Source organism: Argiope bruennichi, chromosome 9 (assembly GCF_947563725.1).
Source record: "Argiope bruennichi chromosome 9, qqArgBrue1.1, whole genome shotgun sequence".
In the NCBI taxonomy this organism is placed as follows: Eukaryota; Metazoa; Arthropoda; class Arachnida; order Araneae; family Araneidae; genus Argiope; species Argiope bruennichi.
In genome coordinates this window covers 122,569,494-122,588,250 of record NC_079159.1, presented here as the reverse complement: position 1 = coordinate 122,588,250, position 18,757 = coordinate 122,569,494, and the positions used below count along the sequence as shown (strand labels likewise).

The window sequence follows — 18,757 nt, the reverse complement described above, 5'->3', positions numbered from 1 at the left end:
ATATTAGACAACTATTTAAGTTATTTTATATTTTATTATTAATATTTTTGTAAATATAGTTTACTCTGGTTGATATGAAAACTAATAAAGCTTTCTACATATAGCAGAAGGTTTATATATATATATATATACTAGACGCCTTTGGCGACCAGCCGGTTCGCCAATCTTTATGTTCGTTAAAATTTTAATAATTAAATATTTTATGCAATTCCTACTTTAATAGCTTCTTCATCAAAATATTTTAAAACTTCAGATTTTGATAGTCATATAATTCTCTCATAATATTATAAACATCTTCAGTCATAACGTAATATGTATCTCTCTAATTTTCTGTTAGTTCCCGTAGAATTTATACTATAAATTAAAGTGGAAAGGATTAATCTGCAATTAATATAATAATATTTTTTACTGAAACAAAGTATTTTTTTGTAATATGATTACTGAAAACAGTCACTGAGCGTTTAAACTTTATGGGCACTAAAGAATATCTTTCCTAATTTATGTAATATTTCAAGAATTTGTCAACAAAATTTTCTCAGATTTATTATGACCAGAATGACCAATTAACAATGTTTAATTTTAAATGCATCAAACACTAAGAAAATAAAATAAATCGTTTAAAATAATCGGTCGAAAACAGGTTAAAAAAAAACTAAAAAAACGATGTACTTAAAACTATAAGCGTATACAAAAAATATATAACTAACATAAATACAATTTAATTACAAAAACATGCAACTAACCTAAAAATAATTTAAATCATCTGTTGATAATGGTTGTCATGTCAACAATCAGAACACAATGCGCATGCGTGAATTTTCAACGCCAGTTACGGTAACTCAAATGCGTGACTTTTTCTACGCCAGTTGGAGTAACGCTATGCAGATTAGAAATTTTTAATTTCCTTTATTCTGTTTTATTTTAATTCAAAAGTACTTAAGAATGAATTTGAAAGATTGATTAATTAACAATGTTTAATTTTAAGTGCTTCAAACATTAAGAAAATAAATAGAATCGTTTCAAATAATCAGCCGAAAAATCTTAAGCCTAGCCTCATGACTGTTGGGGAAAAAAACTGAAGCCGTACTCATTTGGCGGTGGGGAAAATGAAAAGATTTTTTTGGTGGGAAAGTTAGATTTTAATTAATAATTAAAATTCTAATTAAAAATTCAAAAAAAGGGCTATCCTATCTTTTAGGTTAAATCAAACTGCACACGGTGTGCAAATTTGATTAAAATCGGTTAAGTAGTTTAGGAGTCCACCGCGGACAAACAACGTGACACGTAATTTATATATATATATATATATAAACTGAACAACAATTTTCCTTTTTAAATCGTTTTAAAAATTTCTTTTAATTCTACTTTACTATGAAGAAAGTGGAAAGTTATAGCGAGTTTTACAAACTACAAACGTTTAACAAAATAACTGCAACACACGCACACACACACACATATATATAATTTCAAATTTATTTATTTTTGATCTTCATGATTGTGAATTGAATTAAGAAAATACATCTGTTTCACATAATAGATACAATTTTTGTATGGCTTTTATACCTACAGTTCAATAATGAACTATAGGAATTAAATCATATTTCAAATAAACAAACATAGATAAAATTTGTAAGAAAGTTGACAGGAATGCAAATTTCATTTTATTAGAGAGATTTGGAGTAACAATAACTAACCTTATCCACAACATCCCCTTCATCAATTAAGCAGAATTTCAAACCCTTGAAAAGGTCTGGCTGTACATTCACTGATTCAGACATCTTCCAGTACTTTCTGAAAGAGGATATTATAATATATAATAAAGTATAATAGTTATAAGTAAAAATAAAGTATTTTATAAGAATAGTATAATATTAATATAGAGTGACAGTGCTTTAGCACATAAAATTGAAACAGTATAGAGAAAAAAAGAGATTACAAAAAATACATGAAGAAATAAGTTTTCATTGCATTCAATTAATCACTCATATTTTTTTTAATTTAATAAAAAAATAAAATGAAGAAAAAATTCTATGTTAAGTTTCTTTCAGTTAAGAAATATTACTGAACTCTTTTTTGAAAATTGATTTTGCCTTCTCTTTTTTTCTTTAGACTTACTGCAGCAGGGTTGCCACTCAAATCAAGATTTTTAAAAAGATTTCCATGTTTTCCTTGTACATACATGCAATATAAGAAAAAATGTGTGAACAGCACTTATGTGCTAGTTATAATAGAATAGCAATACTCCATAGTTTTAATGAGTGGAAAAATCAAAGGAAAAGATTGAACAATTTAACTTTTACTCAAAATAATGATATATTAAAAGAATGTTTATATTTAAATATAGAAAAAAAATTGTCTCTTTATTTATTGTCCAGAATTTAGCAAGACAAAATTTACACATTAAAGGTGAGAAATATATTGATCATTTCCCATGCTCTTTATTGTAAGTCACATAAAATTAAGGACTTGGATGAAATAAAACGCAAAATAACATTTTTACCATTATGATACAAACCCATTTAATGTTTGCCCAACTAAAAACATTAAGAAACAAGATTATTTTTTTTTCTTATTTATTTATTTTTCCCAATTCATATATTTGGGCATCAGCTTTCGCAACTTCTACAGATTTTCCAGGCATCAATTTAATTTTTTTTTCTTTTGCAATAATTTTATTTGAAATTCTGTTTGTTAAACTCCTTTTTTTTTTTTTTTTTTTCCTGCTCTACCAAAGCTTCATAATACCTTGAACATGTTCATTTAGTGTGCTGAAGCAAATTTTTCAAAATCGGAATATTTAAAACACTTCCACAAAAGTTCATGATCAGACGAACCTTCTCAGCCTTAGATTTTTAGCACCATCAAGCTCTATCAAAAATAAATTCTATCATATTTTTGCTTCTTCAATTATGATTCTTTTGATTGTTTCCAATAACTATTCAACATGCATGAAAATATTTTCAGATAAGATACTATTGGTTCAGATGTCTGAAATTTTTAAAAAAATGTTTGAAGAATATTAACAATATAAAAGAAGTTAATTTTAATCAAAATCAATTTATTAAAACAAGCATTTAAAATATTATCACTTACGACAGCTAGAGAAAAAGTTTTTTTTTAATTGAAATCTATGCATTTCTTTATGTTATTAAAAAGTTTTAAAGTATTTTCGCAGACATAGACATTTTCTAATTCAGAAGAACCACTAACTTCCAGGAAATCGGCATGTCTACCTGAACAATCTTTAAATATTTACTGCTCTTAGAATAATATTTATTTTCCATTCAGTAAATTTATGGTAATATTGAAATGCTCAATGGATTATGTGTAGACTACAAGTACAAAGAATTAAAATTTTAGACATTTTCACATAAAAGTTCTTCTTTGAAGTGTTTTAAAATTTTTTAATTTATGTTTGGTCCATCCATACTAATTTGTAAAAGTAACTATATGTCCAAATTTGATAAAACTTATTTAAAATTCTTGATCAGTGGTATGCGTTAAAGATAATGAATTCCAATAACATGTGGAGATTCAAAGGGTTAATTCATATCAATATCTTACAATAAAATCCAGTTGGTTTTTTAATGAAATGAAGCTCAAAGTTTCATCAAAGTATGATACAAAATTTCTTTTTTTTGTTTTTTTTTTGTTTGTTTAAACATTTTTTAAGAGATTGTTGAAAAAAACTAAGCTAATCCATAACAAATAATGTATGGCATTTTTGTACAACCTAAAATACATTTTTTGGCTATTTCACTATCAGTGAATATGAGGAAATATTTCAATTTATTACTGAATGCATTAAAGGAAGAATGTGACACAGCAAGTTTTAACACCCATAAAATATCAGCTTCGAATTATTGCTCTTGAATTCAAAAGTTTAAAGTTGGTTTATATTTTAACAACAAATTTCATATGTCCTGTTCTGTATTTCTTTTAGATACAAATCAAATATCAATGATGACTTTTTTGAAATGTCAGACAATTTCATGTTTTTCTCTTTTTGCTTGACTAGTAAGTACTAGTTTTCTCATACTACTAAAGCTTATTATCTTCTTACAAATGCTGCAAATGGATTTTTGCAAAACTTTTCTAATTCTTTCAGCAAAATCAGGACGGATATTTTTATCCATCCAATTCAAATTAAATACAGATTTTGAGCAACCCATTGTTTAAAATAATTCTTATCTATTCTGAAAAACTCACAGTTTCTCAAATAATAAACAAACCATTCAATCAATTCATGAGTAAATGACTAAGCAATATCTCAGCAAATTTAATGTTTCTCTTCCTGCCAGAGAAATGTATTCTATCCTCTCACGCAGCAGTAGTCTCATTTATGCTCATTAGCTGCATTTTGGGAATCTTATGGGAAAAGAATTGTCTCTAAAATAGAAATTTGACTGATCTATTAAAAAAAAAAAAAGGCAAGCAGAAAAAGGGTGAACTTCCGTGATTACATCAATTACAAATGGTATGGTTTCATCTTTGGAGCTACAATTACAATCTTTTATTCTTGCAAAGTTTAGATTGTCAATTTTTTTAAATGGAAGAGAAAAAAATGGAACTAGGGAACTTAAAATTTTCTGTACTTCTCCTATATTAAATATAATTTTTAAATTTTTTTGTTATTTATGGAGTTATTAATTCCATGCCTCAGAAATTGCTTTTAGTTTGAGTAATTCACAAAGAATAAAGAAATATTCTTAATACAATATTTTAAAACATTGTATTCTTCATTTTTGTTTGTGAAATTCTAACAGTTATGTAACATTTTTAATATTAATATTTTTGATAACTACATGATTTTCAGAATATAATGTGTTTCCAAAATAAATTCCAAAGCTGATTACAAAAGACAAAAAATAAAAATGGAGTCATTTAAACACCATGTCTTTGACCACATAAAGAAATTCATGTCTCTAGTTACAGATTAACCAACAATGTTGTATCTTTAAGAAGACAGCAATTAGCTATCAATTTTAAATGCACTAATAGTGAAATGAAATTTTATTATTAACTTAGATACACTAAAATTTGATAATTTTATAACGAATAAAAATCAACACATTTCATTTGTTTTGTTTTTTTACGCAAAGAAAATTTTAAGAAATTTTTCTCGCTTTTAATCCCAATAAGTAATGAATATTTACCAATTATAGTATTCGCTCAACTTTAATAATATTGGAAAAATTATTAACAAATGGCAATGGTGATAAAACAAATTTCTTTCTTTCTACCAATTTTCACGAAGAGAATAATTAGAACTAATCACATTTAGGGCATACTATCCACATTTATCTATCCATTAAGAGAGGAAAATCTATATACAGAGATTGAAGAAATGGTCATTAATATGAATTAATCATCAAAATCAACATGACATTAGATACAAAATAATTATGTATGTGAAAATACTTAATTGCGAAAATTAAATTATCATTATTAAGATTAGGTTCGAAGGTTAATTCATGAGGGAATATTTACATCCCTCTTAAAATTCACAATATTTATTTTATTTCACATATTCAATTTATTATATTTATCCAGTAACATCAAATTTACATAAAAAATGATGATCTTTATGAAGAGTACATAATTACAATAACTTAAAAAAATTGCAGAAATGTACTTACATTTTACTTATCTGAATCAGTCACTAATCCAATCAGAACATATCTTTGAGAACTAAAAGAAATCCAAAATGAAACATATACACAAAAAATTACATCAGATTTTCTGAATATCATCACTTTTTATAATAAGCATGAACAATTTACAAAATTTATGTGATAATCAAATGTAAACCGCGTTTTAACAATTTCCCGCGAACACATGCAAACGATAAATACAAGCTGTAGCCGATAGCGATTACAACTTTACACTTCTCGTTATAGACAGCATTTGATCCTTTTCATTTTACAAGCCGCCTATTTTATTATTATTATTAACCTTGGAGTTCGCAGATTGCACACTGTTAGGTTAAAACTGTATAAATTTGATTGGTTGAAGCGTCGGATTTCAAGATCATGTGACGCAGAAGTTTCTCAATATAGTCGCACTAGAATTATTTAGAATTCCAAATTCATAATAATAAAAATTCGCAAGACACAAGATGCATTTTACAGGAAGTGTCCAGATTATAAATATTATCAGGCTAAAATTAAGCATTATACTCTGTTTCACCATAACTTGGCAGTAGTGTATATTCTAGGGATGCCGAATCGCAGTCGTTATCAGGGGAACTGGGTTACTTTAAAGTACAAAGTTACTAGAAATGCAAATCACTGGCGAAACTTTATCTCGCAAATTTTTCGCCAAATAGTAAATATTTATTTACTTTATTATATTATCACTTTATCGGAGAATTAATTGTTTCCTTATTTTCATTATTTTTTTAATATTATTGATACATTATTTTAATAAATCATTAATGTTATTTCATTTCGTTTCATCGTTTCTGAAAAGAAAACCCTAAATCTTTCAATATTCGGTAAAGCGTAGTTCGGCTAATGTTTTTCGAAAAGATATCTGTATAATCATTCACATCTTTTAAAACTTTATCTAATGTTGGGATTTCATTTCTACGAAAATATGCATGGATTTTTCGTCAAATACAGAATAATGTAAAATCATCATATTTTACAACACCTGAATGTTTGGCGGAGATGTAAAAGAAAAGTGCGCCAAATATTTGACCTTGAAGACCGGTTCTAACCAAAGTGGAATTCATTATGTCAATCTTTTAGTTTTATTCGTTCGCTTTATTTACAAAATACTTAACAAATAAGCACTTCTAACTTGAGAATAATTTTAAATACATATTGATAAAAAAAGGATTTCTGTAATTTATGATATTATTTGATAAATTTCTGCGCATTTTAACTATTTTAAAGTCGGAATTGATGGGGAACTCTTTCCCAACGCGGAGCGTCACATTTTCTACCTTTTACAATACTGCCAAGTTAGGGTGAAACAGAGTATAATAATTCTTTTTATAAATTCAGTAATCGATATTTGTCTCTTTTTCGTGCACACTATCATCTCACCGATATTTGTCCTGTAAGCGTAATTAAGTATCCTCTTTCATTTTCTACCATAATTTTTTTAATGTATGTTTGATAATGTATCATTGACCATTAAATCGAGGCCGGCGTCCTGGTCTAGGGATAGCACGTCTTCCCGGTAAACTGGGCATCCTGGGTTCGTGTCCTGGTTTCTACTATGGTTGTTTCTTACCTTGTGTTCATTCTGTGAGATGTGTAAATGAGCCCCCTATAAAATGGGGTTGTGCACACGACAGTGTGAGTGTCATCTTCATATGAAGGTAGAAGTCAAACGTCGGCTCTCGGGTTCTGAGAGGTCTTTACCCTCAGAAGCTATTGCTCCCCTCTTCCTCTGTAAAGCGGACATGACATCATCATCCTAAAAATCGAGATATGCTAGATGTTCACACTTCGATCACTTCTCGCCGAAACTAACGAAATGTGCTTGTCATATTTTCTTAAGATCAATGTGTTCGAGAAGGTTGATATTTGTTCTGTAAACGTAATTGAGGCGAGTTCGCAAATTGTACAGACTAAGTCTATGGTAAAGGATACCGCCGTGCTCTGATTGGTCGATTTCTTTCGCACAGACTTTCTATGCTGTAGTAACCCTGTTGCATTGTTGTTTACTTGTACGTACTTTTTTGCCTGCCATTTTTCAAAATGGAGAAATTAAATCTTCCAGAGAAATACAATTATAAAATAATTGAGATTGATGAGAATAGAGCTATTTTTCGCATTTCTGATCTTGTAAATAAAGAATCAGCACAGGTAGCAATTTTTATGTGAAGTATTATTAAAATAAGACTTGAAAATCAAGCTTTTATTTTACGGGAAATGATTGGCCAATTTTTTAATTAAATTTTCATGTTAAAATCATTACCATAAAATATTTATATGCAAATAAACTATATTTATTAAGATATTTAGATGACATTAAACAGAATAGAAATCATTATAATTCTTATTGAATATTCATGTAAAATAAAATAACACAAGGAGATATTTATTTTTTAATTTTGTATTCAAATTATTACCATAAGATGTCTATCTGGAAATGTGCTATATTTGTTAAGATATTTAGATTCATATAGTTATTAACAATCTAATTATTAATCTTGATATTTGTTATTAACTTAATATTAAGATTTATAAATATATAAATAGTTTATACATTTCTTTTGAATACTTATTTCTTGCATTTCTGTAACACATATTTTAGGAATGGATTAAAGAATATGATAAGATCAGAAACAGTTTGGCGTGTTCAGAGAACACATAAATCAACTGGGCGCCTTAATGTTTATAAAGGTGACTTTAGATGGCAGCACAATGTGCAACAGGTAATAACTAATATTTTATATTTTACTGCTTCAAATGCATTATGTGTGTTATTTTAGACACTTTATGTTTTATCATTTATATAATGACAAGGTTAGATTTAAAGTTTATTTAGCATGTGGCAAGAGACATATTTATATCTATTTAGCTACAAATATATTTAATTGTATCAAATTCCATTATAATAAGTATTTATATTATACATGTTTTGCTAAATTGTTTTACTAAGTTTTAGAGCTTCCATACTCTGTATCATATATTGACATGTATTTTTAACTAAGGTGTGATCTAAAAGTTCATTTTGCTTAAGGCAAGACTGATATTTTTGGCTGCCTTGTTACAAAGCACTTAGCAAATATTGCATAGTTTATATGTATTTTCCTAGTATAGAAATATCTGTTCTTTTTATTCTCTTTTCAATCTTCTGACCAGTTTGATAAACAAAAGAAAATCTTTTTTTTGTATGTGTGTGTGTGTAATTTGATTTGTGATCTTTATAACACACATTCCATGAATAAGATCGTATTTTATGTTAAGAAAAAAATTACAGTTCTGGCACTAATTTAACTTGAATTTAAAAGCTGTACCTGATAAGCCAGTTGCACCCAATAAAGGGTTAAGAATTGAAATAAAATATTGTTTTTTTTTATAATTTTAATAAATTTATGATCTTTAAACACATTTTAAATATTGTTCAAATAAAAAATAAAGACTAGATTGGTTTATTATTATTTAAAATTTTTAAAGCAGTACTTCATAGCTTTATAAATAATATTTATTCTCTTCTATTGAAATTCATCGGCACAGTGCTCTCATTATTGATAATTATATAAAGATTATTTTTACAGGTATCAAAACATGTGAAAGAAAGTAAAAATACTGGATGCCCTGCAGTTCTTAAAATTACTATTCAAAGGTAAGTTTTAATTATTTAAATTTGATTAATAATAATAACAAATAACATATATAATAATGTGTAATCAAATATTTTTATTTAGTGTGATTGTTGGATTTATTTGTCACTTACATACTTATAAAACTAATTTAAAAAATAGATTACATTTTTCTTTATATGTGTCAATACCTAATATCTTCATTTACTTATTTATTTTTCAGTATCAATAATTATTTCTTATATTTTCAATAATAATTTTTTATTTCTAATATTATTATGAATTATCATATTTTGGAAAGCTTAAATTTTCTTTGTTTTTATTTTAGATGTTTAATATATGCATGGTAAAATATTCAAATTATTTTGATTACAGGTATTTTTCACTGCCAAAACACAAAGATCCACTCCCAGAAGTTATAGAGTTTCCTGCATTATGTGAGCTTCTGTACTTGCATAATCATTTGCTTGACAGTGCTGCTGTTAAAAAGTTCAGGCCATTATCAAACCTAACACAAAATCGTCTGATAGAATTGTTTGAATTGGGACATACTGCAGCTACTGCAAGACAGATGTTGCAAATGGAATTGTAACTTCAGAGTAATGAAGATTATGCAGAAGCATGCATGGACAGTTCTAAGCTACCTTCATTATCTGTCGTAAATCACTTGCTAAATAATGAATTTAGGAAAATCTATGGATCTCGAAGAGAAAGCGATATTGACAGGGAAGTTGAAAAATATATTTCCTCATACAATCAACAGCCATTCTGTAAAGCTGCTTTTTCAAAAGTAAAGAACAGTTTGGCGATTGCTGTAGTGACGCCGATAATGAAGTATAGATTTACTTAGCAACGTTCAAGAAATGATAATGCTTGATGCATCTGGCCACATGGACAGATTAAATCATCGTGTTTATTTTTTTATTTCTCCAGGTGTAGCTGGTGGAATACCTATTGGCTGCATCATCACAAATGCAGAAGAAACTAATATTTTTCGTGAAGGAGTGAAACTTCTTTGTGAGTGTTTCCCTGAGAAATGCTGTTTATTGCAAAATGGGCCACTGATTGTAATGATAGATGATGATCTGAAGGAAAGAGAAGTTCTGAGTGAAATATGGCCGAATTCTACTTACTTACTCTGTCAGTTTCATGTGCTAAAAGCAGTGTGGCGATGGCTTATGAACAGTGAAAATAAAATTCTAAAAGAGCACCGTCAAGAATTATATTTTTCCTTTAAATCATTGATGTATGCAGAAACTGAAATGCAACTGAAAAAGTTGCTTCAAAATATGTTGGAGAATAGCACAATCAGGAAATATGACAAGTTCATCATATATTTGAGCAAGTTGTTCTCCAAAAAGCAATTATGGTGCACTTGTCATAGAAAAATGCTTTTAACCAGGGGAAACAATACAACAAACTATGTTGAAAGTTTGATCAAAGTTTTAAAAGAGACCATACTTGGACGAGTGAAAGCATTTAGTTTAGTTCAATTATTGGACTTCATTGTCACAAAATTTGAGAAGTATCTACATAGTAGATATTTAGATTTTAGTTTTGGTCGTTCTAACAAAAAACTAGTAAAAAGGTTTTTGCCTGATGATAAAGGAATAATTCAGAACATCAGATCACTAAATAAAGATAACACTTATTTTGAAATTGATCAACATTTTGTTGATTTGGAAAGTTCCATTTGTACTTGCTTTGTTGGCATGAATGGAAAGCTTTGCAAGCATTTAAGTGCTGTGATTCTGAAACAAAATAAACAATCAACATTTGTCTATTCTCTAGAAAGTAGAAAATTAATGTATGAAGTGGCTACTGGGAAAAAAATTGGATTCAAATAGCACCCTCTTGCTACCTTTAAGTTTTAACCCATCACACAATTTTCCTTCTTCTCAATCTGATGATGCTCTACAACCACAATTTTCTTCTACGGTACTTCCACATTCATCTAACGATATACTTTCGCAATTTAATAATAATACACTTAAACATTCTTCAAATGACACGCTTTCACCTAGAGATATTGATACATTTTCACAGCCTTGCAATGATAACAACATGGTTCTACCAACTATAAGCACTACTTCACAGCCCATTGCAGCTACATGTCAAAACTCAGACAGTGAAACAGATGATGATGATGGTGATTATTTACAAACATTTGATGATATAATTAATCGGATTAAATCCGGTTACAAAAATAATCCTGATGTTTTTAAGCCAGCAATAAAAAAAAATGGTGAAGAATGCTAACAAGTTTGGAAAAGAAACTGGATTGGTGTCTCTGCCTTGCATAACTTTGGAAGGTACTTTTTTAAACTTATTTTTGTAGGCTTGTTAAGTTTACATTAGAAAATTCGCAAGATAGAAAATAAGATTTAATGTGTAACAATTTAATGTTTATATTATAATGTAGCAAATTAATTTTATTATTTTTAAAGACTAAACTTTTTTAAATCCAGTTTTGAAGTGTGTTTAGCTTTAGATTTCTTAATTGTTTGATGTTTTTCTTTTAATTTTTATTGCTGTAAAAATTGAAACTGAAAGAGTGATACATTTACTACAATATACATTCAATAAAGAATCTAAAAATGTATTGTTAAAATTTTAGCTAAACAGTGTATGGGTTTTTATTAATTTTATTTTAATGTTCTCTAAAGTATAATTAATGTTTATGTTATGGGTTAATACTAACAACTTTTTTTTACACCACATTTAAAGAGTTTAGCGAAAGAAAGTGTCAAATAGCAATTTAAAAACTTATACATTCATCATTTATAATATGGTAGGATATTTTTCTATAGAAAATTTAATAAGAGAGTTTCAGTATGAAAAGGGGTTTTGTAAGTAGCTTTCTTGTATTTTTATACATTCTAAAGTTAAATTTCTTTAATTTATTAAAATGTCATGTAGGACTTTCTTCCACTAAACTCTTCGGTTGTATGGTGATGTTGGCAGAAATTTACTTAGATGTCTTCTTTTGTTTCCCCTTCCTTTTAGAAACCTTAACTACTCAAGCAGAGTTTTGAAGTGCAGCAGAAGGAGAGGCAATCAAATTCCTGTTCAACCTACAGCAATTGCAAGAAGAAAATCTATTTATTCTGGTAGGAAAACTCAAGTTGGTGGAAGGCCAGTTAAACGAACATTACCACCTGCCCTAAAAGAATTCTCTGAGTTACCGAAAAAACATCGAAAAACAAAACATAGTTTGACGCCTTGTGTTGAAAAGAATGTATCTCTTCCAAATTAATTTATATTTATTTTATTACTATCATGATTTAAAAAAAATATGTTCCTTGTTTTTTTTTTGTACATGCTTTAAAAATGTATTAGAACATTTTAACAGGATTTGTATGGTGTTAAAATAATTAGTATGATATAAAATTTTAATGCTATTATGGTTTTAAATAGCACTTCCATGAAACTGTTGTATGTTAAATATTTTTCAGCTTATTATATATTAAAAATTAAAGAAGTTGAAAAAGTATTTACAAGTTGCTCTGTTGTATATTGAAACATTTTTAGAAGATGAATAAAACATACCTTTGAAACCAAAGAGTCCTGAATTTTTTTATTGATGTTATATGTATTCATATATATCAAACTTTTCATAAAATTATTATATATCAAACTTTTTATAAAGTAATTGTTTACATACGCATTCTAAAACTTACTCCTATGTATTGAACTCATTCACAAACTTACTCATTCTTCTCCTGCACTTTCTTTTCCTTAGTTTTTATTTTTTTCTGCAATACTTCAAACTTCTGGAATAAACTGTTTTCTAAGTACATGATTTTAAGCAGTGTATAGAAGAAAAAAAAAGACTAATTTTTATCATAAAAAATAGAAGTTGAAAAATTAGTTCCTAGGGATTAAAAAGCATTAGGAAGCACATAGCCTCAAAGGATTTGCATCTTCCTTTCCTGCTGAAAATTGAAGTAGTTATTTACATAAAACATAGTTTGTACTTATTTAAAATATAAAACACTAGATATTTACAATTAAAAATCTATTTAATGTAATTGGTTAGAGTTTTTTTAAAAAAATTTTTATCCATATAATTAAATTGACTAGTCATGCCAACGGATGAAAAGTGAAGTGAAGAAGGGATTTAACACAGTGCCTGAACTTAAAAATGATAAGAACATTTTATATTAGAATATCGAGAATATTATTTTTTTTAAAATTTCAAATATAAGAGAAAGAAATATATGAAGTATTTATAGTTTTTATTATCTTCTGTAAACCTGTATTTCTATATCATTTATAAATCTATCAATTAAACAAAGAGAGAAAAAGCATTAGGAAAAATGTATTCCTAATCCACAAAATCTTTCATTCTAAGAATTGTAAAAATAATCAGTATTATGCTATTATTATGAAATATTAAAAAGTAAGTCTACCATCAACATTTTATACATATGAATTATTTTTACTGAGAGATACAAAAAAAAAAATCATTTTTAAAAACATAAATGGGTACAAAAGTCTTCAAACTATAATGAAAGTTTTAATTTATTTGTAAAAAGAGATCATGTCCTAAATAAGTTTTTCATTTTGAGGTTTTTAGATATACTCCATAAATATAGTTCACAAAGGAGGCAAAAATAGACTAAGTATTTAGAATCTTCATGTTTGAAGTCAGCATATATTTTTTCAATAAAATAATTTATGTGAACAGTAAAATCTGTACTAAATCTATTTTGTTTTGATAGTTAGTATCTACTATTACTCCAACTGAAATTAATAAATTGCAAAATATAAAAAAATTTCCAATTGAAAAGAGTTTTTAAAAAAGTTCCTAAAAAATAAAAATTTTATTTTTCAGTTTAAAGTACATAGCAATGATTTGACATGTTATGCCATTTTTTGTAATTTTATTAAACTGTTTTCATTGTTGAGGGAATGAAGATATATTATTTGCTCTAGATAAAATTCAAACTGTATTCGCTTGTCGAAATAGAAAAAATATTGTAAGAACTTAACTAATATATTTGTCACAAATACTAAAGACACATGTTTATAAAATTTTAATTGTTTGAATGTCCAAAGAAATTGTTTTCAAATGGAGTTGGGGATATACGACTTTAGTTATTGAAAAATAAATATTAAAACAATTCTTTTTAACATCTCTTAATAAAAATTTTGGAATAATTAATAAAAGTTTTGAAAATTATATTAAATTTCTTAATATTATTTATTACTCTGAAATATATTTTTATAAAAATAAATAAAATATATAAAATTATCCCCCCCCTATTTTTTACGGTTTACATGTAATATTAATCTGAAACACATATACAGCTGATCCTGGAAGCTAAATTCAGGAAATATAAAAATTGCAATTTATTAAAATATTTTTTGTGTGTTTCTTCTTAATATTATTTTGATATAACTAAAAAAATTAGCTACGAAATCACATATTCCGTTAAAGCTTACATATTTATATGTTTTGGGCATTAAGTAATCATCTCCCCATATTTAGTTGATGGGAAAGTAACAAATGTTCAATAACAAGTTTCAATGACTGCATAAATTATCTAATAAAGGCACTCAAATCATAGAAAAATAAGAATTATTTAATTGCTGCATCATATGTTGAGTAATTACTTTCATTTACTTTTTATACTTCTGTACATAAACAACATTAATTACTTGCATTACTAGTAATATTTATTATTAATAATAATAATTAGTATTAGTAATATTACTAATAATATTTGGAAAAAACAATTATATTAATAAAAATTGAAGCGTGTTGATATTCACTCGTATCTTTCATAAAACTAATGAAAGGTAAAAGGTTTGAGCCAAATAAGCGAAAACTACACCATTATGAGTGCAAAACATTGCCAAAAAGATGCCAAGGCTTAAACCAATCAGAGCACGTCGGTATCCTTTGCCATAGACTTAGTCTGTACAATTTGCGAACTCGCGTAATTGAGTGCCCTTTCGTTTTCTGCTATCATTTTTAATGTACCTTTAATAGAAAACGAGATATATTAAATGTTGCCGTTTGGATGGCTTCTCATCGAGAACTAACAAAATATGCTTGTCCCATTTCCTCAGGAACTATGCGTCCGAAAAAAGGTTGATATTTCTTCTCAATCCGTGTCCTCTTTCATTTCCTACAATTATTTTTAATGTATCCTTGAAAGAAAACAATACATGGAAAATGTTGCCATTTTGTTTGTAAACAATATATCACGCAGATATTTTGAAAAAAGATACTTTTTGATTTGATGCTTCGTATTTTAACTGCGCAGAAAAATATTTGTAATTGTCCTGCAACAAATGCTAGAGAAGATGAGCCTTTAAAATATAAAAATTATAGCTATGACTGAAGTTTATAATTTTTTTATGCATTCAATTGTTCTTTATAAAATTTATTTGTTTTTACAAGATGTTATAATTTAGGAAGAATAAACAAATAATTCAGCATTTATTATATTTTATTTGATATAAGTTTGATTTTATAACTGTGTTTATTAATTTTGCACTCCTAGTTTGGCACCCTGTTACGGGTTTAGTTCTTCCTTTCAATAATTCGTTAATACTAGCGAATTTTAATTAAATGTCCCCGATTTTCTTGAATTTTACTTATAAGCAAATAACATGTTATTTAAAATAATTTTTATTTGGAACAAAGATGAAACAACATATTTTAATTTTTCAACTTTATTCACTGCGCATAAAATGATCCGGCTCAGCTCAAAAACTACCCTGATATATTATATTTAACAGCCTTGTTGGGAGGATGATTTACCTTTGAGCGAGGGGGTAAGGTGGCATTTTATAGTGAAAATTGCTCGTGATCCCTTTAACACTGCTCCAAAGGTGCCTCTATGGCTATAAGTTTATTCAGAACTTTATCATATGTAAACTTATCAGCAGGCCATCTATAAATAGCTTGGACAATTGCCACGAAGCAATCTGTTAAAAATCTGATTGGCTAAAACGCTTGGCATTTCAAAGGGATTTTTCCATCACAATCTAGTAAATCAGCAACGATCTTCCGTAGTCTGGCTGCGTAAAGCCCAATTCTCTCATTTACATAGATTCTCAAGAAAGAACTGATCTTAAACTTATTATACGGGCTCTACTTTCTGGGTGAAAATATTTCTAAATTATTTCCATGCTATCTTTCCTTTTGTTGTGTCTTCAATCAAAAACCGAAGATCCTTGGCTATATTAAGATAGATAGTTGAGAAAGCTTTGTTATAGAGTTTTTGTTTTATAACGTGACTAGCTGACCCGGCGAATTTTTTACCACCTAACAATCAATGAACAGTTTAGTTACACCATTTATAATTTAAGAACAGCTGTTCCGATTTTAATTATATTTGACTTGTTATAATAATATAAGGAAAAAAAATTCAATAAAACTACAATAATAAGTATTACAATGGCTTGTCAGAAAGATATTTTCTTTATTCAATCTATATATACATTCGGGTTTTTTCTCTTGAGTCAAGCACCTTCTGATATACAACATTATTTTTTGTTTTGTTATCTGGCACAAGAACAAATAAAGCGGATGGTTTACCAACACGTGAACATACCACATATAACTGACCATGAGAAAAACATGGGTTTTCTAGATTCAGACCACAAACACTCAACGACTGGCCTTGTGATTTGTTAAACGTCATCACGAATGCAACACGAATTGGAAATTGAATTCGTTTAAACTCAAAGGGCATATCGCTTGGGATCATGGGAATCTTTGGAATGAGAACTTCCTCATCTTTGAATTTTCCTTTGAGTATAGGCGCATGAATCACACTGATCATCAGTTTTTTTTTTTTATCTTCAAACGCGTTCTATTGCATAGTTTCGGTTGGTTTAGGTTTCGAAGTATCATGACCACCGAGCCAACCTTCAGCTGTAAATTGTTCGGTGGTAAGCCAGACACATCCAAGGAATTTAAAAATTCAGATGGATAGTTGGTGACTTCGTCTTTGTTTGTAACACAGTCAATAGATTTGAATGAATGCAGAGTACCAACGATTTGATTCTGAATTACGAATTTTAAGTCATCCACATCTTTGTTCTTAGCCGCCAAAATTACTCGCTCACTCAACCATTTGTGATTTTTGTGGTTATCAATGATGTTCGGTAACACTTTGTTGATGAGCTCATCTTTCGATAAAACGAAATTGCAAAAATTCCGAGGAAATGAAATTAATCCACTCGATAGGAACATGGTTCCAATTCTAGATTAAATGCGTTGTTCATTTCACGATTTGGAGTTGGCATTCCCAACTTCACTAATAATACATGAGGTAACACATGTCTTCAATCAACAGCAAAGCCTGGTTATGCATATTTTACACGAATTCGATGTAAAATATTTTCTCACATGTTATCCTTGTATTTGTTCCACAGGTCACGTGGATTGGATGGGAAGCATATCAAAAGGACGATAGCAAATAATGTGCGTATCTGACTTGGAGATGCAGAAATAGTTGCTTCAGCCATTTTCGTGTCCCAATGATTATCGTTTTCAAACAAATTGAGCTCTTGACATGCAGCACGAAATGTTGGGCACTCTATACCATTAACAGTTTGTAGTTATTTGAATGATGTTGGCCCTCGAACATTCACCAGTAACAACCGCAAACAGAAGCATTCATTATTCTTCGGATGAACTGTATAAATACGGCGAAGAGCATCAGTAGAAGCACATCCGGATGACCAGGAACCGCATCGCCTTGCTTCCAACGTTGAAATATCTTCGATGAAGTGTTCCAAGTGTAATAACGTGGTATCTCTGAATAAAACAACATTCGGACAAACAGATCGCTTTGGCAAGTCGCAAAGAAACTCGTCAATGATGTCGCTGGAGGTGCTTCAGCTCGTTGAGCAACATTCGACGTGGTGAAATAAACTCGTTGCTCATTCTCCAGATGCACCGCCAAATGTAAAACAGTGGGATTTCGTTCGTGAATAGGGAATGAGAATATACGTCAAATCGCCAAAAAAGTACTTATCAATAAACAAAGACGCGTATCAGTTTGCTATACTATTACATTCTTCAACTTCAACATGTTAATAGATCCAACATATTAACAGATCACTATAACCATCTTATATATGTGGCTATATAAGAAAAAAAACTACACCTTTTTTAATGATATACTAATTAGAATCATACCAGTTAGCGTACTTATCAATTGCGATGCAGTCGCATCAACATTTGCATCCTGCATATGCTGCCGATAAAATGAAAAGACACTTTTGATTTATTCCTAGCAGAAACTGTTCTTGTTTTTGAATAAGTTTTGCTTTATTTATTTGCTTGAAAAATTTGGCAATCAGTCAGTTTGCTGAGTAGCTAAAATTTTCAATTAAATGCTTCATGTAACTGTATCTTAATACCTTCTTCAGCAAAATATTTTTAAACTTCAAATGCTGATTTTTAAGTATATATATCTATGTCTATACTTATAATAAAGCAGAATG

General features: G+C 28.3%; 2 protein-coding genes across 3 annotated transcripts in view; one reads left to right on the top strand and one right to left on the bottom strand.

The window, feature by feature from the left end:
- Positions 1–6,512, bottom strand: part of LOC129984393 (PAX-interacting protein 1-like) — a 45,016-nt gene extending 38,504 nt beyond the window's left edge. Inside the window, exons 1-3 of one of the 2 annotated variants that reach the window (XM_056094274.1) lie at positions 6,180–6,512; positions 5,640–5,691; positions 1,695–1,791 (exon numbers count right to left, since the gene is read on the bottom strand). In XM_056094274.1, coding sequence (XP_055950249.1) covers positions 1,695–1,778 — 84 coding nt within the window. In that variant the 5' untranslated portion in view covers positions 1,779–1,791; positions 5,640–5,691; positions 6,180–6,512. Of the gene's footprint in view, positions 1–1,694; positions 1,792–5,639; positions 6,125–6,179 lie in introns of those variants that run through there. The other variant, XM_056094272.1, reaches the window with a different exon arrangement.
- A 940-nt stretch (positions 6,513–7,452) lies between these two features.
- LOC129984261 (uncharacterized) lies at positions 7,453–12,642 on the top strand. Its single transcript, XM_056094107.1, has 5 exons — positions 7,453–7,820; positions 8,272–8,392; positions 9,239–9,306; positions 9,659–11,595; positions 12,290–12,642. The coding sequence occupies exon 4, from the start codon at positions 10,147–10,149 to the stop codon at positions 11,128–11,130; it is 984 nt and encodes a 327-aa protein (XP_055950082.1). The 5' UTR covers positions 7,453–7,820; positions 8,272–8,392; positions 9,239–9,306; positions 9,659–10,146; the 3' UTR covers positions 11,131–11,595; positions 12,290–12,642.
- Positions 12,643–18,757: the final 6,115 nt, after the last annotated feature.